Raw genomic sequence first — 24,444 nt, forward strand, 5'->3', positions numbered from 1 at the left:
ATCCCTGGAAGATCAGAGGTATGATCTGACGTGATAGGACGCAATCCAACAGTCAGTTTTCGATCTGAAGCGCAATCAAATGGCCAAGAAGCTACAGAAGTCCAATCAGGAGTTTAATTCTGATATAGCCTGAGTTTTGGGACTTTTAAGAGGCTCTGTGGATGAACAAAGAGCGGTGCGCGACTTTGGTTGTTCGGCAGAAGATCCAGAACAGTAGAGGCGAAGCGCCGACAGAGAGCAGGAGCAGAATGTTTCAGACAGACTATCAGGCAGCGGACAGCGATCGCTTTAGGGATTCAGATGGATTTTTCTAAGAAAGAGCTTCTTATAAGGAAGAAATTGGATGTACAAAAATTAAAGATGTGATCTTCTCTTGTAATTTTTTCTCTTTTTTCATAGTGAAATTTGCATTTCTCGTAGAAACAAAATTTTTTTTTTGATTTATTCATATATTTGATTATTTTTATTTTATTTTTTATTTTTTCCTGCTACGACGTGCAGTATTAAAAAAAATCCTATGAAAGTGGTATCAGACATCTCCAACATTTCCTAATGTCCGAGTGTTGTTTTGAGAAGTGTCTACAAGTTCAAATGCGAGCAGCAAATGTGTAGCTACAAAAATCTTTAGAGAAGTAATGATTTCTATGTCAAAATTTTCCTCATCATTAGATCAACATATGTTTGTTTTATTTTCGTATGTATAAAATAGTGGTTGCAACTCCACAATAGGCTTTCTGCAGACTTCTAAACTCCCAAGTTGTACAATAGACTGAACTCCAGAAACAAAAATGTTAGAAATATCTGCGACAAATTTAAGACCAAACACCAGAAAATCAACAAAGTTGCGAAACACCACAGGCAAGAATTTGTCCCAGAAAAAAGAGAAGATGAAAACACACAAGATTGTACTGATGCTCCTTCAATTTCTCCTGGTTTTTCATATTTCAATAAAATCACCAAACCAAGCATAATTTTGATCCAAGAAATTGAACATTAAGGGGAATGGATTAAGTGCCATTTTTCGTGAATTATCTTATGAATAACCTACACCACAGCTTTGTGGCAGATATATTGTCTGACAAAAATTCGTGGCTCCACATTAGAAGTATGCTTCGGAAAAAAAGCTTAACACATAATAGTTCCTTGACCTATGCAAAACACAGAGTCTTTTGATCAGCCTATGCAAACAGAGTCTTTTGATAATTCCTTGACCTATACGTCCCTTCTGCCACACCAATCAAACTTTAATTTTTTCTTTTTGCACCCACCAATTCTTTTTAGCAAAAATGTTATAATTTTCAGGATGGAACAGGAGTATTCTCGAAATCCCAGAAAAATGATAAGAGGCCCAAAAGACAAAACCTACAAAAGAAATGACAAAAATTCCAAAGAACAATAGAAGAAAATCACATAAAAATCCAACAGTAAAATTTAGATTAAGGGAAGATTTTTATTTGCTCGACAAAACAAACACCATTATCTTGGTTTGTCAGCAATCATCATTACTGTCTGATACAATATGCATCCCTGTTAAGAGCTTCATCAAGGATTTGATGTAACATTTTCCTGATCTTTCTAAACATGTTCCTATCTTCGATTTGCCACTTATGGTCTCAAACACGCATTTCACACTTGAGAAACCTAAGTGCCACTGAGAATTAGCCTTTTGAGAATTTGTATGGTCACACCACTTCAATTACACTCTTGCACATGATAATACTTTTCATTTATGTATAGCTCCATCCAGGATTACAGCCATCCATCGACTACTCTTTTGACCCAAATATGCATGTCTATGTCTGGAACTAATCAAGAAGATATTGTAAACCGGTGGAGTCATAGCAATCAACTAAACCTCCTTTCCTTGGTCTGTCACATGAATCAAATATGTAGATAGCCAGCAAAAATTAATTTTAATCCTTTGACAATAGCCCAACAAGCCTTGGCCTAATTATCAAAAAGCTACTTGATATATAACTGAAATAACCTTTCATCCTTAACTCCTCAACCCAAAAACAGGTTCCTTTAATGCAATCATGCAGACCCAGTTCATCCTTCCAGTACAAGGATAACACTCAACGGAACCCTACTTTGCTTTTTCAAATTTTGTTACCACATCAGGAAGTCCAAGCCCAATTAAAAGTATCCAACTAGCCAAGACAAATAAAAACCAACACAAGAAAACATACTCCATTCTAAGAGCCAAAGCAACCAAACTCATGGAACATTGACTGAAGAAACCAAATCCAACCACATATAATCAGAACCTTAGAGAATTCTGTAAAACCACCACAAATTTCAGGTGTAATTCACAAAGAGATGGATAATGAATCAGGATATCTCCAACAATTACAACCACAGTGGCAGCCACCATTGTATGAACTGAATGAGTTCGTCACTCCCATGTGCAGCTCTAGCAGGCTCAGTTCGGTAGAAACACGTCAATGTTCATCTAACAGGTTAATTGAAACCCAGCCTAAAGGCAAGAAGATGATTTTTAACCACCCATGTAGTGATCAAGCTGTAAAACAGCACCCTAGAAATTGGAGTCAAACAATGATTCAAAGCTGGAGAATTTTGTCAGCACTATGCCTATTAGCCTATGAAGGACTGCTGCTCCACAAGAGCTTCATTCACTATCTGATGTTTGTGCCTCTTAAAAAAAGGTGATTGTTGGGAAAATTCCAAACCACGCGATCTTGATAAAGTTTATGCATGATTTCTTAGTAGATTGAAATTGAACTGAGAAGTAGTTTAAATGCTGTTTTCACCTTGACAGCCATAAGAAATTCTATCTCAGTGAAGCAATGAGCCCCCTCCAGGTTCATTAGCACAAATTGCAGTCTTGACAAGACTATGGACCAAGAAGTCTTCCTTTAGTGTCAGAACATACTCAATTAGCTGGAGAATCCAGCTGGTGTCTATTGCTGTTTTATACAGTATAACACATGCAAGCATCAAGCATGCTACAAATTTTTCAGCAGAAAACAAAAGTATCCAACAGTCTACCCCACTTCTATATCATGATCGATCCACTAATAGTGCCATGTGTTTCAGACAATCTGGAATATGGACCAGGCAATTCCGCAAATAACACCAATCATTGTTTATATGATTATGGTGATGCTGCCACCAGTGATGATGATGATACATGCACAAAAATAACAACAGAAAAGCAAGAAACCCATGTAATTGAGATCAGACCTGACTACACCAGTATGCCAGATGTTCCTCCTTGCGTAGATTGCTGACAAGGCCTCCACACTGCAAACAGACAAAGCTGCTTCCATCTGCAAAGGCATTTAACATAATCTGCTTCCTCCCAGTCATCGCAAGTATGGAGGTGTCATTAGCATCAAGAAGAGTAGAAGGAACAGCTGCATGAGGCTGTGGTGGCTCAGATCCTACAGGCTGTGCTTCAGCTATAACACATTCCGCAAACAAGGAGGCCAGTTCATCCACAGCAGCATTAGCTTGCATTTTGTTCCTGTAGAGTGCACGTGCACGGTTTAGAGTATGGAAGACAGCTTGTTCTCCACCTTCAGCTCTCATGGCTGCCAATACCTGTTCCCAATTTTGCAGTCAGAATTTGAGAGGAACCTTTACAACTAGGCAGTTAAATTAAGAAAGGCAAAATACTCATAATTAAACATAAAGAAATTGCCCCCCAAATTATGTCATCCTGTACAATCATAAAACGTAGCCTTGCTTTCGTCTCTACTGTCTAAAAGAATCACTCGAGTTTCTGAAGGGATCGATTCAACAGCTACTAACATCAGCTATGTTCCCCTGGATTTCTATTTTAACAGCCTGCCCTAAAATTGAGCTTATTTATGTATAACTTTTACAATCTGTAAGAAGCATTCTGGGGTTAAACTGAGAGATTGAATGTATCAACAACCAAACATAATGTTCCAACTTGTTTCACTAAAACATATCTAAAATGAATACCCACCTGCATGGCATTAAAATTATGAGAGTTTTTTTTTTTAATTGTTTTATTTTTTATTTTGGGACTTCGTGGGGAGGTTTTGAAATTCCTTGGTTGAAATGTGACCCTCCTAAACTCATTCACTAGTATATGGCAGCCTCCCTATGTTTTCTCTCCAAAGAATTGGCCCCTCTTTAAGATATTGCCTAATAAACATCATCTCAATTCCCTAAACTTCTGGCAATTGTAATCTCATCTAGTTCAAATAAAGAACTTACCTCTGAGTTCAGTCCTAAATTTCTACATTACTCCTAACATGACTCCAAGTGCACCCCCCCCCCTCTCTCTCTCTCTCTATTATATGTGAGATATGTCCAGCATCTTCTACAATTTTCTTTCAGTAACTATACAATTACTCCAAATAATAATGATTGATGGGATCACAACCATCCATCTAATACCCCTTTTTTTAAGTAAATCACATAAAGCTCTCTCTATGGCACTAATATAGAACCATCAACTTATCACTTTTATTTAACATGATACTGATGTCATATATAGTTAGAAAAATTATCTCACCAGTCACATATGCCTTTAGGTAAAAAAAAATGGAATTATAATGGTTTTTTCGATTATTAATCTATTGATAATTGTGTGAAATTCCTTTACATTATTCAGATCTGCAAGCTATAATATGAGAAACTATGAAATGTGGGAAAAATACGTAATTAGGTTACAAAATGTAAATCTAATTAATTCTTTTCTTATTGGATCAGCACCAATTAATGTTTGTATTCTTGATATTTTTGGCCCTCCAGATATAAAAACCTAGCTCTGCCCCTGATACACCATCCTCTAGTATGCTGCGGTACAAGTTTTTTTTGATGTCCTTGATGGCCTGCATATTATAGGGAACACACTTTACCATAATACCATGGGCCTCTATAATGACCTCCTCTATAACAGAGGAACAGGTCTCGATCTATGTGCTACTCCTTCAAAGAGCCCCAATACATGCATAATGCCCATTTTGTAGGAAAATTTTAATGAAGTATATTTCCTGAGCTTGGTTAACTTAATAAAAATTGGGATCATATTGTAAATTCATTTCATTCTTCAGTATTACAAGGTGTCTTGTTCTTCAAGAATAAAATGAAACTAGACGAAATAAAGGACAAGAGATGAAAACTCACACATATCCCAAAAGGAATCCAAGGTTTCAATTCCAAAATATGACCTTCTTTTCAAAATAAAAAAATGTTTGAATGTTTAACTAGATACCCTTATCCAGTATATTTTAGCAAAATAGCCTTCCCAAATCTGCATACCAACAGTTTCTTCCTTTGTATCTGATTAAATGCCTAGACAGCGCTGTTATCCTGAGGCCACATACACATGACCAGTTAGGGCATCAAGGCTGCTCCAATCCCTTTGCAATTATTTACTTCTCCATCTGACATGTTGGATGGGCATGAGATCAGCTTTCAGCTGCAAGTCCTACAAATCCAGCACATGAAATGTTTTTGATAATGCTGAAATGATAGTGATAGGCTAGTTGGTTCTAGTTCCTTTTCTAATTTAATTAGACAATGTCTCTTTACTTTTCTGCTTTTATTTCAAAAGTAGCAAGCTCCTTGACCTTAGCAGACAAATCATGGGTGCAAGTTCTTGACACAACATGATTTATTAGATAGGGGCAATCAAATCTGAATTTGTGTTAATTATGATAGCAAGAAGCTCCATTACCTGAATCCTTTTGTTCACCCCAAAGAACCTGCACCTAAAACTTAGAAATGGATATTGGCCTGCCCCTTGTGTACGAGTTCATCAGAAATTTTTTAGGATTACCAACAAATCAACACATATCAGCACTTGTCTTTTGTATCCAAGTCCATGCACATTAACAAGGGAAATGATATTGCTCCATCAGGGTATTGTAGAGCAGCCCACCTTGCTTAAAATTGTCTTCAGACTTAAGAAGCAATGCCCCTTGCCTGAGGTCAAAGTTCTAACATCTTGCTCCTGCTCGTCATCTCCCAGCAACATTGTTCACTCATTATGGAAAACAATTTGCCTTTTGAGGAGAACACAGCCACAAGGATCCAGGTTGAACATCAAGAAATGAAAATGTTGATTGGGCCTTGACATAGCAATGGGAGGACTATTTTGCTAACTAAATTTGGGACGCAATTATTTACTTAAATATTATCTTAAAGAAAATTTTGATTTTTGTTGAACTAGGTAACATGTAAAGCAAAATTAAGAAAGGCCCAAGACTACCAGCATAATGGATAGATCTCTCTCTAAAGACAAGTTGCATACTCTCAGTCCGACCACTTGTTCAATGAAAGAAATCCTCCATTACAGCCTTCAAGTCCTTATATATATCCTACTCTAGGCCCAAGAACATCTTGCCCCTTTGCTTTGAAGGAGACTAGCTGCATAATCTCATTTCAACCATTTGTGCCTATATGAAATCAAATATTTTGTCATGTGAAGCTTTAAAACCTTCTCAAGTTCCAGGTGTTGCTACATGTAAATCTTTGAGACAGACTGCATCATACAGCCAGACTCTAGCTTTCATCATAAAACAAATTCTCTCCTTTAGTACTTCACTACATTCTCTTATTCAATAGCCTAAGCGCCTCCTATTTACTCAATAATTATCTACTCCTCCCTCAATTTCCAGGTGCACGAGAGAACCAAGTAAAACTAAAAGTGTATCTCCACATCAGTAACAACTCGATGCTAACTTTCAAGAAAATCAGATGACTGAATTATTTCTGAACAGGAGAGAAGCTTCATGCCCGCACTCTACAACATACAATATAAGATCCCACCTGACTATGCAGTCTTAATTCTCCTTTGAGAGATCCCAACCATCATATTGAGATGGTTTGATGAACCTAAGAAAATCCACAACAATGGGAAAAAATTAATCCAGGAATCACCAGTGTCATGGCATTCTCCAAGAATCTAGCTTGACACCTCTACCTAACAACCGCAACCACCATCCATAAGCTTAGCTCCACCTTGTGCAACTTATGATTTTCACCTTTTCACTTACAGCCCTGTCTATCATCACAATTTACATCCTTAAATCCCATTGCAAGACTTCCAGTCAGAGATCTATTTTTCCAACCTTTCTTTTCTACAAAACCTCCAACCAAAACCGAGACATCCGTTCCATGACAAGAACAAAATTGTATCCGTTAAGAAATACATTAATTAACCTGCATTCAACCCTATTCTTTACTCTCTCTCTCTATCTTTATATATATATACTGGTAATTCATCTCTCTTCCTTTGAGCACATAGTTAAAATTTCTGTTTGTTACCCAATACGGTTTGCGCTAGGTGGAATTCATCAAATTGCAACCAAACAAATCAAATGCCATCTCAAAAACATCTTCCAAAAGAACTAGTCTCGCGATGATTTCATCTAAATTTTTAATACCCCCAACCCCTCTCACGAGATTAAGCAATGCCATTATATACAAATCATGAGTAAAGGATATATGGTTCAAAATAAACAAAAAGACTATAAATTCGTTGATTTAAGCTGCTGCCACAAAGAAGGATTAGTGCCATACCAGAAATAAGATAACGAGAATGAATAAAATAATAAACAAAGTAAACAAACAGGTTGAAAGATAACAAAGATTCGTTCTTTTCGACTTCTTAGACGAAAAATGAATGATTTATAACTAGAGAGGAGAGCTTACGGTTTGGAGAGCGAGAGAGGGCTTCCCCTGGTTGATGAGCTGGCGCGCCAAGACGAGTAGATTCCACGCGCTCTCGTGGGCATCGCGGCGATGGCCGCCGGCCGGCCCGTCGCCGGCGTCCTCCCCCTCCATATCCCGGTGATCGCTCGTGTCGGTATCCATAGCATCCATCGTTTTTGATTGGTTTTTTCTTTTAGTATCTGCTCAGGTTTTCATATTCGTAGAACGCGAAACCATCCCCTCGCTCCTCCTCCTAAAACCCCATCACCTCTGGATCGATTGGAGGATTCTAGTAAATTCTTCCTCCGTTCCTTCTTTAATTCAGTTTCCCTTTTTTTAACATTTTGAATTTTTTTTTTATATATTCTCTTTTTTTACCAGCAGAATCCACGTGTCATGTGGACACCAATTCGCAAAATATCTTTCAGACAGGATCAACATACTAATGAATAGATGCTTCTGGAATTAATCTTTTCCATTTTACTTCTCGTCCTTTTATTATAGACAAAAAGAGAATGGATTAAACCCTGGTAGGCGATCAATATTACTTGTAAAGGTAATTGTGTTTCTGACCTAGATATGTAATCTAAGCACCAAGCTCCATATCAATGCCATTCTCTTATTATATTGATTTGTCTGATGTGGAGGCTGATTTAGCAAATATCCAATATTGATATGTCTTCTATATTGTGTATTGATACTGAATTTATATGGTACGATATGGTAAATTTTGTACCATCCGATCCATTATGGTATGATGTATCTTGTTTCCAACAATCATAGAATATATCGGGTATCTAGGGTTCTCATTTTTGTGAGAGTCTCACTTTCAGATTCTAATAAGAGTTTTGACTATTTTTTCTCTCTTCTTTTTGATATTTTATGAAAAACTTGATTTACATGTAAAAGATAGAAGTACCATAACTATAATATAGTAAAATGCTAATTCACCACTATGTTAGCAATCATAAATTTATCTTATTTAATGTTTCATTTAGAATAATTAATTTTAGGGATCGGCACTTTACTCTTGCCTATAAAGGATTCTAGCAAATACTTTTGATTTTATGTGTGTGATCAAGCATCGATGGAGCTATACTTTGCAGGGCATGCCACACGCACACAATCCTTCATAATGATCAATGACTTGGCACTCCTCTACAATCATTTTAACATAAGTTTATAAAGGGAATTTAAAATAACACACATACACATAGCCCTTACAATGCAAATGGAGGATAATTTTGTGAAGCACCTTGTTATATTGATTGATATTGTGGGCCTATGATGTATGAAAGATAGAAGAAAAATCCAAGAAAGTCACATAAAAAATCTGAAAGAATTGAAGAGTTCAAAGAGTCACTAGAGTCACATATCCAATAAGGAAAGTCAAAAATATAAATCATCCATCCTCTAACTCTGGAATTTGGTGAAAAATGCTTGTGAAGTGCGGTAATATTTAATACTCATTCAACAAGTATGGTAAGGTAGTATTATAAAGATGTAATCTGAATGATCAAACTAGTTTCACTTGAACCGAGAACCAGTATTATCCAGTAACTCAAATATTATAATTTTTTTGGTAATGAATTGAAATACTATTGTAGCCAAAGGCTGTGCCAATTTGATAAGTTGGCACATTCGTCAAAAAAAATGCACATTAAGAAACAGGCTTCTAGGCTAGGCCCATGGTTTAACAATGGAAATCGAACTGAGCCGAATTCTGATCCACATCTAGCCCAACAAGAAATGAATTTGGCCCTTTTCTCTGTTCATTTCTGGCCACTCTCGGCCGGACCATAAACTTTCACCTCGAAAGCGATCCCAAGTTCCTCCTTTTTCAGGATTTATTGGGCTTCATTTGGGCCTCTAAGAAAGGTCGGTGTAACTTATTATAATTGATCCATGGTCCTAAAAGCGATAATGTAAAGGCTCGGAAAACGAGATCCTTGAGGCAAAGACAGTATCATGAACAGGGAAAAAAAAAAAAAAGGAGCCCAGCGGGTGGTGCCCCTTGGAAGGCCCAGGACCACAGTGATGATTGCTCACAATGATGATTCCTATACCAGAATCATGTCCATCTTTGTAGCTTTTATTAATTTCTAGGGACAATCGAGTACACTGGTCAGCCATGGCTTTGCAATGATAGAGAGCTTAAGGAGATCTTGCATTGGATCAAGTAAGGTTTTGAACCTAAACAACGGTGGCAATATGGTTTACAAGAGAGAGGTAGAGCATGTGGGATGCATGAGGGTTGGGAGGCAAAGTTTCTCTCATGCCTCAAACTGGATAAAATGCCAACAAGCATAAAGTGAGTGCATGTGAAGCACTAGGAGCTGCCGGTAGGTGCCATTGGACCCTAATACATGTGAAAGTACTATGTACACTTCTTTGGAAACACGAAGTAGAGCAAGTTACATATACTGGGGAGCATGTAAAGGTAACTTTAATCATTAGTTGGTCAGTGTAGCATGTACTTTGTTCCCCTCGTATTATGCTATGGTGTATGCAGGGTAGCTACATCACTATTATTATGGTTAAGGGTTCATGATTGGATACGTAAAATATTATCCACTTTGGCTCATGGGCTTTATGATTTTATCCTTTAAAAAATATCTCACATTGGAAGGATAGTCTCTTTCTATATAAATCAGAGTCTTTTTTAAATCACAACCAAAATGGAACTAATGATGCCCTTCCTTCTATACGACAACATAGTCTTCTAATCAAGAAAGAGTCTGTAGACTGACCGAAGATGTTCTTTTTCTTATTTTTATCATAGATTAATATATGGACGAGAGGTACCCTACAGTTGTAAGGGTGGTCACTTTACTTGGCATGCTACTGTTGCGGCTAAGGGCTCATGGCATGGCATATGAGGTATTATCCATTTTGGCCTATGGATCTTAAGGTTTTGTCCTTCAAAAGATACATCATATGGAAAGGATAATCTCTTTTTATATAAATCAAAATCCCTTTTGACTCACAACCAATATGAGTTAATAATGTTCTTTCTTCTGCACCATAGCACCTATGATGTAGCAAGATACATTACATCCTTGCTATCTTTTGCACCCATTGGTGTTTGATTCAGTATTATAGCCTAAGGCATTCTTCCCCCATTGGCATTTTTTTTTAATTAAAAAAATGAAAAGAAAGGAGCATGAAACATGCTATGTCAAGTGCAATTCTTATGATATGCATAGTGTTCAAAGTACGTAACTTGAAGTTGTTCATGTCAATTATAACAAGTTTAGTGGTTTTACCTCCTCTTTAGTCGGAGGAGATCCCAAATATTTAAAGCTTGGAAGGTGTTTCTCCAAATATTTAGGTATAGAAATTTCCACTGGAGAAGGATTTCTGATTTTTTGTCTTTTGGAGGAATCGACAAATAAGCAAATAAAACTTGAGATTGTTCTTGGGCATGATGTTGCTTGTAAATGAAACTCTTAATGCTTTAGCTAAATATGTTGCATTTCTTTCCAAAAGAAAGGCATCTATTCGGTTTGAGCATTCAAGGATGAATTCAAGGAGATCAAGACTCCATGCCTTTGCTTATATTGCGATTGTCCGATGCACATGTTTAGCATTCGAAAGTTGGCTCATAAATCTGAATCGAACTTATGCAGTAGGGACATGTTGGCAGACTAGATGCCCCTACAAGTAGATCTTATGATTAAAAACTACCATAAACTCTTCTAAATGGATTAAAAGCTAGTTGAAATGTAGCTATTGATCACGGTTGGTGATTTGCGAGTCGGTATGGTAACAACATCACGACTGTTTTGTCAAGGAAGTCCTCTTAAATTTGCACTGGGCAATGAACTTAAGAGAAACACCAAAAATGAAAAAGGAGCAAAATTCCCTAATTTAAGGAGTCAAGAAATTTTATTAAGAATTTAGGTGACAAGAAAAATATTCTATAGAGGATAAGATCATGGTGTTGTGCATATTACATGACACCTTGTCTCGGAGAATTGTTGCATAAATTGAAAGCAATCATCTTTAATAGAAAAAACAGAAATGGTGGAAACATCAACAGGCTATCTTTTTGAGTAACATTGACAAGCTATCAAATGGTGGACCCCTAACATTAGGTAGGATTTCTTGGTGATACTATATACATCCATTAACTAAATGAACCAATTAAAACGGCTGATATTATTGTTAGTAGTTAATATAAGCAAGCAGCCAGTACCTAAACTGGAGCTTTAGTTGAGTGCCGCCACATCGTTACCGACAATGCTCGAGGACTAATCACAGATCATGGCCAACCACAGGGTCAATTTCTTAAGCCTTGCATGGAAGCCTTTAAGGCCTAATGCTAGAATTGGCCTTTTAATAGATTAGCCATGTGACATGTGATGGTCCATTCATAAGTCTCAATTTTTTCAACAAAATGATGTTTGGAATTTTGGTTGCTTGCACAATTAGCAAATGCCTGCCTTTTGTACTCATGGAGTTTGTTGGTCAGATCTTCTCAACTGATAAGGCCCTTGAGGTGGAGTGGAATGGGCAAAGACCCAAATTATGCAAAAACTTGGATATTCTGAAGACTATCATTCAACAAAGTTGTATTTCTCTTAACTCTTAATTGTTACACCAAGATATTAGTCTTATTGGAGCCATGTGGTGCTCCCTTTTCCTTTGATGATTTGCATCACAAAAAGGATACAAAGAGCCCCCACTTTGACCTTGTCCTTTAAAAGGGAGGTCGCTAGAGATAAGCTCGAACTAATGGTTAAAAAGAAGTGGATAGGGAAAGCTAGATCTAATAGTTTTTATAGCGGCCAATATGGGACTGATTGAGTTGTGTTCAAGCTAAATCAATTTAGGCCGCTAACATATCAAATTTGATCCATAGGTAACCTGAAGTAACCTCATAATAGGATCTTTCAACCCAAATCCACCCATATGTTAACCCCACCTCGCCTGAGCTAGATCAAATTAATCCAACTTGACCTGTGTAAAACAACCCTAAATACTCTTACTGCCTCAATTTCAAAGTGTACTAGATAATTATTGGTATCAGAAAAAGGGAGTGACCACTCTTAAAATCCTTATATAAGGTCAAGACATGATTCAAAGTAATCTGGTTAGAAGTCTACTTTCATGACCCCAGTGAGATCAAGGTCCAGGTCCACACCATCTATATTCTATCAAGAAGGAAAAAAACAAAAAACACTAGCTTATGCAGGACGGGAGTTGTATGTTTCTCGTGAAAGAAGGATTCACCTTCTTTTATATCGATCCACCGCTGGGTAAAGATTGACCGATATTCCTATTATCCTATAATTAAAAATTTTATATTTATACAAGCACTGTATCCATTCTAGATCGGATCGAGCCAAATAGAGATGTAGATGGATAGATCCGAAGAGTTGAATCGAATCAGATAAGAAACTCGTCATGTAAATATAATAAAATAATTATAATTTTGAAAAAAAATAAATTAGGATCATGTCGTGTTGGATTTGGAGTGGGGCATACTATCCCATATCCGATCCAAATTCACTTTAAATTTTTTTTTAGAACCAATAATTGTATCAAATTCTAATCGGATCGGACAAAATCCATTTCATTCGAATTGGGTTAGGTCAGATATCCAGTGGAATGGCTAAAATTGCCATCCCTATCACTGTATAGTGCAATGGTCTTATCGAGATCTGTACAAATGATGATCTAAGAAGTTTGGAGTGCTTTAAGATCTGTGAAGGATACAATCCAATGGTTGTGTTGCAAAAGAATAACAATCATTTTTTTTGCATAAAAGATACAACTCCAGCCTGCTTGTACATTGGGTTGGATTGGATTTTGAGATTAGTTTGACTTTTAGCCCCTCTATATTTTTTGGTGCCACTGGATGGCTTCTTGTAAAATTAGAAGTGAAAAATTGGCCTATTATAGGAAGCTATTGAAGCATGTCCATGCATGGCAACCAAACCATGCACATCCATGTTGGCATCGTCATGCAAAATAGTCTTGCCAAGCATCCCTGGAGTAGATCAAGAGGATCTCAACAACCTTGACCACTTTTTGTTCAAACTCTTTGTCAGTTATGTAAGAGAGGTTCATCTCCTTCTGTTACGTATATTTGTTGTAACAATCAATGGTTCATCTTCTTCTATTACGTAAATTTGTTGTAACAATCAATGGCCATTTATAAATATAAATATATGAAAGATCATCGTACTGATGGTCTATTGGGAATCCCATTGTGTCATCTCTCTCTCTCTTTTTTAGATTATCTTTTTTAACTTGGTATCAGAGCCCTCAACTCTACAGCACCATGTCGGACGTGATTCCCATTTCCTCCACCTCCTCCATCCCCACCTCTTCCAATATCTTCCTCACCAATGCTCTATAGTTATTCCCATCAAGCTAACAAGGGAAAACTACATCCTATGTAAGACCCAGATCATGCCTCTCCTGCACAGCAATGATCTTCTCAGTTTCGTGGACGGCAGTGAAGTTCGACCAGCAGAGACCCTTTCTTCCACTGTCGAGGGTGGACTTCCACAGCCCAACCCAGCATACATCCCATGGATGAAGTGCAACCAGCAGGTAATGAGTTGGCTTCTCGCTTCTCTCTCTGAGTCAGTCTTGCCCCATCGTGATAAGATTCACCATCTCACGATAAGTTTGGAATGCACTTGCTCGTTCTTTTGCCTCAAATCCCATGCTTGGGTCCTTCAACTGAAGACCCAACTTCATACTATTTGGAAAGGAAACCTTTTCGTAACTGAGTTTTTTGAGAAGTTTCAAACTAATGCTGAGAGCCTTGCTGGAGTTGGCTACCCCATCTCAGATGCCGACCTTGCCATGCATATCATGACAGGACTGGGTCCTTCATTCGATGCTTGTATTCCATCCATCACAACTCAGTCAGCCAATTCCTCCTATATTTTAGAAGATGTGTATGCTGATCTAATGGCCCATGAGGGCATCCTTCAACCTAAATCTCAAAACTCTAATGATCAGCCATTTCTTATAGCCAATGCTGCTGTCCATTCCAGCAAGTCGAATAAGAAGAATGGAGGTTCTTCTACCTTCTACAAGCAACAGCAATATGACTCTAGGTCTTGTCAGGGACAGGGTCGTGGCCACAGCAAGGGATGCAGCAACCAGAGGTCCTACCGCTTTATACACCAAGATCGGTGCTAGATTTACCATTATGATGGCCACACTGCGGATCACTACTGCAGCCGTTTCGACCCCAACTTTCAATCGTACCAACATGGTTGCGGGGCACCACCTCCGACTACCTACACCGTGCAGGCGGTTTTCCTCCAACGCCATTAGCCACCACCATGCATGCAGCACTACCAAAGTGGTCACTTTCCTCGGGTGAAATCCAGTGCATGGTATCTGACTCGGGAGAATCGCATCACATCACTGTTGACTACCAACAACTCGCAACGGCAGCTCCATACCATGGCAACGACCAAGTTCAAGTTGGTAATGGTACATATTTGACGATCTCTCACCTAGATTTTATTGTCCTCCCTTCTTCTTCAAAACTACTTATCATGCGCAACATACTTTATGTTCCTCATATTACTCGTAACTTGCTCTTAGTTCAACAATTTACTTGTGATAATAATGTCATTTTCAAGTTTCATTCTTCTTCTTTTTTCATTAAGGATCGGGCTTCAGGAGGATCCTACTTCACGGGCCAGCTAAAGATGGGCTTTATCAACTAATTATCTCTAATAAAGGACACTCTCCTGTAGCATTTTTGAGCACCCAGGCTTCTCTAGCTACCTGGCACGATCGCTTAGGACATCTCGCTCTTTGCACAGTGCAATGGATTCTCACCGCTGATAAATTAATTACCCACCACTCAGTCATTGCGTAGTTTTGTTTGTTCTGCTTACCAACAGGCAAAAAGCCATCGCCTTAGTCTCTTTGTACCAACCTTGTTCTCATCTTCTCTGATGTCTGGGGACCAGCATCGATTGGGTAATAAATACTATATTAATTTTTGGATGATTTTAGCAAATATGCCTGACTTTTTCCTATGGCTCATAAGAGCGACGTACTTGATATTTTTATTCACTTTCAATGCCATATTGAACATCTTTTCAACTGTAAGATTAAGATCATTCAATCTGACTGGGGTGGGAAGTACCGATCACTCTCTCGTCATTTTGATAGTGAGGGCATCTAACATCATCTCTCGTGCCCACACACTCATGAGCAGAATGGGGCTGCTAAACGCAAACATCGACATCTTATCGAGACTGCTCTTGCTTTAATGGCTGTTGCATCAGTTCCCAAACATCATCGGGATGATGCCATATCCACTGCCTGCTTCCTTATAAATCGTTTGCCCACTCCACTACTTAATCATCTCTCTCCCATGGAGGTCCTCTTTGGTCACCACCCAGACTATACCATGCTCCGTACTTTTGGTTGCACATGCTACTTGTGGCTATGGCCTTACAACAATCACAAACTCAACTACTGATCTCAATAGTGCATCTTCTTGGGATATAGTGGAAGCCATCTCGGCTATCATTGCCTTGACCTTGCTACTGGATGCTTATATATCGCAAGATATGTAATATTTGATGAGTCGTTGTTCCTTTTGTTGTGCATGGACAGGAACAATGTTCAACAGCTCGTGATAGCGCCTGGCTACCTGGAGCATCCATCTTCGGTGCAAGTCCACCTGCTCCTATAGCATCAGCCAGAGGGCCTTCTGCATAGTATTCCGTTACACCAGTTGCACCACGTGACATGCCCCACTCCACAGGCAGTCATCCACATGTGCTGCACCTGTGCAATCTAATGCTTCCAATACCTCATTGTTTTGGGACCATGGCTCCTCCCCCTCAACCATGAGCCTTGTAGATCGTGACACTACATTCTCCCCCCTGCCGCCACTGCTACTGTCGGCATCACCGTCACTGCCATCGCCATCGTCAGTGCCTCATTGCACTCATCCCATGGTGACAAGAAACCAGGACAGCACATGACATCCACATGTTCTTGCTGCCTTAGTCCGACCTCTAAAGGAGCCGACTTGTCTTTCTCAGGCAGTCAAGCTCGCTCCCTGGCGAGCTGCCATGGCCTCCGAGTTTGATGCACTTCTTCAGAATGGTACTTGATCTCTCATCCCTCGACGACTAAACATAAACGTAGTGGAATGTAAATGGGTTTACAAACTCAAATACCGTCCTGATGGTACCATCGAGCACCACAAAGTCTGACTCATTGCCAAAGTCGGCATTGACTTCATGGAAATATTCAGTCTGATAATCAAAGTTACCTTTATACGCCTACTTCTCTCGGTTGTCGTCACTGCTTGCTGGCCTCTCCATCAACTCGACGTGTCCAATGTATTCTTGCACGAATATCTCGATGAGATGGTTTACATGGAGCAGCCATCCAAGTTTACACATCCGCAGTTGTCCTACCATGCGTGCCATCTACATAAGTCCTTGTATGGCCTTTGACAGGCTCCCGGGTTTAGTTTCAATGGTTGAGTTCTCGGCTTATTGAATTTGGCTTTGTTGGTTCAAAGACGGACATCAGCCTCTTCTATCTGTACTTTTTTTCTCTAGCTATCTTTATCTTCATTTATGTTGACGATATACTCATCACCGGTAGCGACGTCAGCGGCATCCAGCATCTTATTGACTCACTAAGTAGTGAGTTTGCCATTCGTGACTTGGGTGCGGCCTCATACTTCTTAGGCATTGAATTACGCCCGCACCCTACAGGCTGCTACCTTTCTCAATCTAAATATATCGGTGATCTCCTTCAACAGTGCACTATGGAAGTGGCTCGATCGGTTGCCATGCTAATGGCCACCTCCTCTTTGTCGTCTTCTTCCGCTGCTGTGTTACCTGATGCCACCGAATACCTTAGCATCATTGAAGTGCTACAGTACATGAAAATCATGCGGCCTGACATCGCCTTTGCCGTGAATCACGCGTGCTAGCACATGCACTTGCCCATGGAGGCTGCTTGGGCCTAGGTGAAGTGCATTCTCCGCTACTTACGAAGCACCGCCGACCAAGATCTCTTTCTTCATCATCAGTCCTCCACCACGCTACATGCCTTTAGCAATGTGGACTGGGCTGGCTGTATAACCGACGGGTGGTCCACCAGTGGCTACGCCATCTTTCTTGGTAGGAATCTGATTTCTTGGAGCTCAAAGAAGCAGTTGACCATCTCACGATCAAGTATCGAAGCCGAATACAAGGCCCTAGCCAATGCAACTGCTGAAATCATCTGGCTTCAGTCTCTACTTATCAAGTTGAATTTCCATATTGCCACCCCCACTCTTTGGTGTGACAACATTGATGCAATATACCTTGCAGCGAATTCGATGTTTCATGTTCGCATCAAATACATGAAAATAGATTTTCACTTTATTCGAGAATATGTTGCGAATAAATCTCTCCATGTTCGCTTCATCTCCACGAAAGATTAGGTGGCTGATATTTTCACCAAGCCACTATCCAAGCAGCGGTTTACTTTGCTCCGCTCCAAACTCAACGTTACTGATCCATCGTTGAGTTTGTGGGGGTATATTGAAGCATGTCCACGCATAGCAACCAAACCATGTACATCCGCATCGGCATTGTCATGCAAAACGGTCTTGCCAAGGATCCCTCGAGCAGATAACAAAGGGTCTCAACAATCTTGACCATTTTTTGTTCCAACTCTTTGTGAGTTACGTAAGGAAGATTCACCTCCTTCTGTTACGTATATTTATTGTAACAATCAATGATTCACCTCATTCTGTTACATAATTTGTTGTAACAATCAATAGCGATTTATGAATGAATATAAATATATGCAGGATCACCGCACAGATGGTCAAGTGGGAATCCCATTCTGTCATTTCTCTCTCTCCTTTTTAGATTACCATTTTTAACTGAAGCAAACCATTGCGCAATGAACATGCAGTTGGCAGATCGACTGATATATCACGTAATTTTAGTATTGTTTGGATCTGTAACCCCTCCAACGAGCGTTTCTACGAGTTATTCTGAATAGACCAAACAAACTAATTATTAGCACTGGTGAAGCAAGAAGGAAACATACGTGGTATCCAGAATGAAAGCGAAGTCTGGAACGTATTATTTCAACAGTTCTATAAATGCATTGCTAGTTGGCAAGCTCATGGTGGGCACCGTGCCTTCTTCCTCACCAGTCCGCAAGCAGCTCGGGTACAATACTTAAAGTCTCATTCAAGGACAGATACATATAGTCGTAGCTGAAACTTTCATGCCCAGGTCGTACTCAATTAAATATATATTCATGATAGCTATTTGATTTTTTTTTGTTCAACGCCTTAATTCATCCAAAGGGTGAAAACATTGGTGTGACTCCCTTCTAGATAGGAATTCGGGTCAGGATTCAGATTACATGGTCATTCAATTAAGTTTGGAAATGGTACTTGTGGTCCATCCACAAGGTAGCAGATCTTAAAGGCCATATCTGGAAACGGCGCAGTGCCCCATATATACAACTGCATCCAGGGGATAAGTGTAGATTAATAATCTAGTCAATTAGTGGATTCACAGGGACCAGCAGTTTCAGGTCCTCCAAAATCTGGCGCCCCAACAATTTTTGTTCCACCTGATATCAAAAAAATGATGCAAACACTTTTTGTTACCAAAGAGAGTATCAAAAAGGATGGGAGTCTGTTGTCTTTTAACCAAAAGATAACTACAGTGTTGTCAGTCGCACCATTGCACTATATTGTTATGTAACTAGTAGATGCGGAGAGAAACACTATCCAAATACAATTTATAAGACGTATCTCACCTTATTATGGAATTTATTATACCAGTTGAACTTAAGGATAAAAACATGCCATGGTTTTTATTTTGTTTCCAAACTATGCCTAAGATTAACAAATTTAAGTTTGATAGTTTATCTATGGAGATGGAGTGCCTTTTTTTTTTGGATGCAAGAGACTGGAAAGGCATCCAGTTGCCCAAATTTGTTAAAGAAGAGAATATATTTACGAGAGAGATGGAAGAATTTATACAGGCTCGTTAGAGAGATTACAACCGATAAAAAGAGAAGGGGAGAGCTTTCAAGGTTTATATCAATCTTGAGGGATAAAAACAAGAGGAGAGGGTTACAGAGTTCTCCAAAATGCTGAGAAAAGATGCAAAGCGGCCAACTAGTCCAGAAGTCTTCACTTTCCTATTCCAAACCAGATGAAGAAGACATAAGGAGAGCAAGGGAGTAAACGGATCAGATGGAGCAGTGATTAAGATAAAAATGCCATGAATCTAGATGCCTTTTTACCTGCACAAAAACATATTATAAAGCATGATGTTGTTCCATCATCCTTGGATATCCTAGAGCTCAATGTGTTATAACTAGTCCTACATTCGGTTTCCATATTATAACGCATCCCAACTTATGGATCATCCTTCACTGGTTTCTCAAGAAATTTTTCAATCATCATTTGTTGTTAATTTTGTTTCTTGGCTCATCGGATCCACCTGCCACATTGGATAAATTGAAAGAGATTTGAACCAGCTGAACTTTTTGGGTAGGTGCCATCTTTCAGATGCTCTAGCTTTGTATTAGGTCCCTAGCTAGCCCAGGGCTGGATTGTTTCTAATTAACTATACGGCACCATTGAATTCCTCCAACTCAACAAGGACTTCTGAACTGCTTGCACTATCACTTGTTCTAATACTTGAAACTTTAGTTGGGTTAATCTCATTTCCTATGGTTTGGTCTTGTAAATTAAATTTACTTTATGGCATGTGTTCACTGTTCAATTAGCTTAGGATGCCATGCGTGCCTTTGCACATGCACTTTGCTCCGCCAACTTTCATCATGGTTTCCGGTTCATCTGCGCAGGTGCAACATGTTGAGGCTGACAAAAAGTTTTGAGTCCTTGGCCCCATCTGGGGAAAAAAAGAAGGGTCATGAAAGGCTGCAACACGGCTTGCTTCGAGGCCACACTTGGTTAAAGTTAGGCAAGGACAATTGGAAAGGGGTCCGTCACTATGGGATAGAACTGCATCAAGAGTTGGAAACTCCTACACAACTTGATGGGTTTGGCAAGACAGCATATGGAGTGTGGCATGGAGCCAATTTATTATGGTCTTTTCTTCGGATGCGCATGAGTTGGATTGGATCGATTTGGAGCTAAATGTGAAACTAAACTGATTTAAATCAACTTTTTAAATCGAAACCGAAATTAAATTAGCCACCTACAAAAACTAAAATTTGGTTCAGTGTGTTGGATTCATATTCTATTTTATATATAAATTAAAATATATATATATATATATATATATATATATATATATATATGTATATATATATATATATATATATGGGGGTTGGACTGGGTTGAGTTGGATTAGATCAGGTTTGAATAGATATAATTATATATATACAAATGGATTGGGTGGGCCAAGTTGGATTAGTTTGAATATGTTTTATAAAATCTCAAATCAAAATCCCCAAACTGAAATTAAAAAAAATCAAAATAAACCGATCCCAAAAGAACGGATGTGATTGGATTCGTAGTCCGGCCGGTTTTTCTGCACACTCTAATCTTTTCTTTGTCCATTCGATGACAAGCTTGCATGGTGCTGTGTCTTCGTGGCTCTTGTCGCTTGGGTCAATCATGCATACGACACGGGTATGGCCACCATTCGGAAGCTGAAGTGTAGGATTTTTTTTTTTTTTCCTACCAAAAAAAAACACGAAAAAGTCATGAGGCCACCTGCTACATGTATCAACTTTCCTTTCAGCCATGCATGCACTGCATGTGCTGTTTACATTTTATTACTGTGCCACGTTTTCAAGATGTGATATAATTCATTGAAGGTTGGATATGGCCAGAACAAGTTTAATCATATACTGAAAAAAAAAAAAGAAAAAAGAGCCTATTGGCAACCAAACAACCCACTCTAAAAATTAGGTCAAGTAACGGCGCTAGATGCAGAAACTGAGATCATGAAACTGTTGACTGACAAATTGTGAGGATATAGTTTCTTTCATCCTGCTCCAAGTCAAGCTAGATACATATGGGCAAAATGTTTGGTGTATATATACACGTTAAGTGTATAATCTGGATTATGTGTGGTTTTCGATGCATGCTTCCATTGAGTACCTTTTGTTCTTGATGTTCCGGGATCTTGAAACTTTTCCGGTGGGAGGAAAGCTAAGGCTCGTGTGTGATACAGTATACACTATTCTTCACGCCTTTCCCGGTACTAGGCTCGTGCTTTTTCCCGTATGCTTACGTGCGGTGAAGCTTTAGGTTTTTCATGGAATACCCTCTGTTCTTGATGCTTTCATGTTGATCTGGGTATGCATTCTTGTGGGAGGAAAGGTTTGTACTTGTCTGCTGAGACAAGGATGCAATCAAGTCGAACTAAATCAAGTAGTTGAAAATTTGAATTTGACTTAATTCAAAGTATTAGGATATGAAATTTGAGTTGAGATTGATCGATCTTTAATATTCAAATTTAAATTTAATTCAATAAAAATAAAAATAATAATAATTAGTATGGTGGTCCAGGGACTCTGGAGTTCATACGGATGGAGGGCTCATTCTAACAAGAGATATTGTCCGTTTTGACCACATGCATACCGTAACTTATAGGTTTATGACTCTTGGACTGTAACTGGTACCTTGCTGTTGTCGTAATTTATAGACTTGCAGTCCTTACACCGTAACTGGTATGCTTGGGACTGTCAGACCTCACGGTTTTATCTTCTGGACTTTGACTCAAAAGGTGCCTCTTGAGAGAAAGAGGGTCTCCTAACAATAGCTCCCCCAATCATGGAGACTCTGTCTTATTGGAGGGCCCTTCCTCTAGCGTCATTTGTTGTAGTCAAGAAATTTCGGAGCTCATACGGACGGAGAGCTCATCCTAACAAGAGATATTATTCGTTTTGATCGCATGCATACCATAGCTTATAGGTTGGCGGCTTTTGAGCCATAGCTGGTATGCTTATGGTTACTGTAGCTTATAAGCTTGTGGCTTTTGGGCCGTAGCTGGTACACTTGTGGCTGCTGGATCTCATGACTTTGTTCCCTGAACTTTGGCCCAAAAAGTATCTCTTAAGGAGGAAAGAGGATCTCCTATCTCATATAAAGCAGAATATCTTTGACTCATAAATGATGTGGGACTAAACTCTCCCACAACAATTAGTATATTCGAGGTTGACTTCATTCGATTCGAATATCAACCAATTCATACTTAAAGTTGGGTTTGAACTCAAATTCAAATCTTGATCATTAAAAAATAGTTAAAATATAATATCATTTGATATTATATTTTAAGTTATTAAATTCATAATATATATTGTAAATAATTATAATATTATTAAAAATATATATACTTGATTAAATTCGTGAGCTTTTGAATCGAGTATTTTACTGTTCAATTTTTATTTAAAAAAATATTCAAATTTTTTGAATTCAATAATAATCGAATTGAGCTAAGCCGAATTCGAGTAGCTCATGAGCTACCCGGCTCATTTGCACTCTTTGTTAGAACAACTTTAATATTACCTAAACAAATCATTTGGGTTGCATCAGTTGCCAAAATATATGGTATACCATCCGTACTAATGATCTCCACCATTTTTGTGTTCCATACTTCTTTTTGCACATGCAAAATATAATTAATTCAATTGTTAGGTAATTGTTTTTAACTAGCTTGAGTTTGAGCTCAAATTCAAATTCTGATCATTAAAAAATAATTAAAATAAAATATTATATTATATTTTTAAAATATTAAATTAATAATATATATTATAAATAAATATAATATTATTAAAAATTTATATGCTCGGTTAGATTCGTAAATTTTTGAATCAAATATTTTACCATCTGAATTTGATTCGAAAAAATATTTAAATTATTTGGATTGGGTAATAACCGAGCTGGGTTGAGTCGAACTTCATAAATTGTTGGGCTCATTTACGCTCCTCAACGACTTTAATGTTCTCTAAATAAATCATTATGGTTGCATCGGTTGTCAAAATATATGGTACACTATCTGTGCTGGTGATACTTGCAGGGACAATTCTAGGCCGGGAACACACCACACCGTCTTCTTCCATGCCTTCATTAGTATATATAACTGATGATTAAAAAAACAGGCATCATACATGGCCAGCCAACTGGCACATACATGAGAATTTCTATGCAAGTTATCAGGACTCGAGCTTCGAGCAATTAAATTATGCCTCTGCTGTTTAGACATCAGACAGAAAATAACACCAGAATCTCACCTCGGGGACACCCATCAAGCCCCACCAAATCATGTGCTACCTTTGAGCGAAATCCACAAGATATACTGCGTTAAGCATAGCTACGCACGTACCACAATTACGATACCGTAGAATTCCACCACGTACAACATATTAAATAAAAGGAAATAACCATTTTATTTTTACTTGATGATAATTGTGAGAAAGCTTGGTGGGGTCCAAAGCCAGCTCAAAGCTAACAACGAAGCCACGTGAGGGCGGGCCACACTTGCTGTCGATCCGCTCACGACCGGACCACCTTGGCTCCTCCGCTCCTCTCTTAGAAACACTTCATCCCACCAAGAACGGTGGCACCCAGTCCACACCCTCTAGCCGCATGGATCCCACCATGCAAGCGAATCGAGACTGCTGTATCGGGTCTTGAAATTGGGTGTCGAATGTGTTGCTCTATTCTTACGTCGCTGCTCCGATATATCTTTGGTCACTGTCACCTCACGCTCCCACACTGACATCCTTTTTTAAGTCCTCGCCCCCTCTTATTCACCAATGTTTATGCTGACA

General features: G+C 38.7%; 1 protein-coding gene across 1 annotated transcript; it reads right to left on the bottom strand.

The window, feature by feature from the left end:
* Positions 1 to 2,992: 2,992 nt before the first annotated feature.
* On the bottom strand, positions 2,993 to 7,960 carry LOC105033436 (uncharacterized). Its single transcript, XM_073243876.1, has 2 exons — positions 7,657 to 7,960; positions 2,993 to 3,564 (listed from the first exon to the last, which is right to left on the bottom strand). Exons 1-2 carry the CDS (start codon positions 7,825 to 7,827, stop codon positions 3,199 to 3,201), a joined length of 537 nt encoding a protein of 178 aa, XP_073099977.1. The 5' UTR covers positions 7,828 to 7,960; the 3' UTR covers positions 2,993 to 3,198.
* Positions 7,961 to 24,444: the final 16,484 nt, after the last annotated feature.

Source organism: Elaeis guineensis, chromosome 1 (assembly GCF_000442705.2).
Source record: "Elaeis guineensis isolate ETL-2024a chromosome 1, EG11, whole genome shotgun sequence".
In the NCBI taxonomy this organism is placed as follows: Eukaryota; Viridiplantae; Streptophyta; class Magnoliopsida; order Arecales; family Arecaceae; genus Elaeis; species Elaeis guineensis.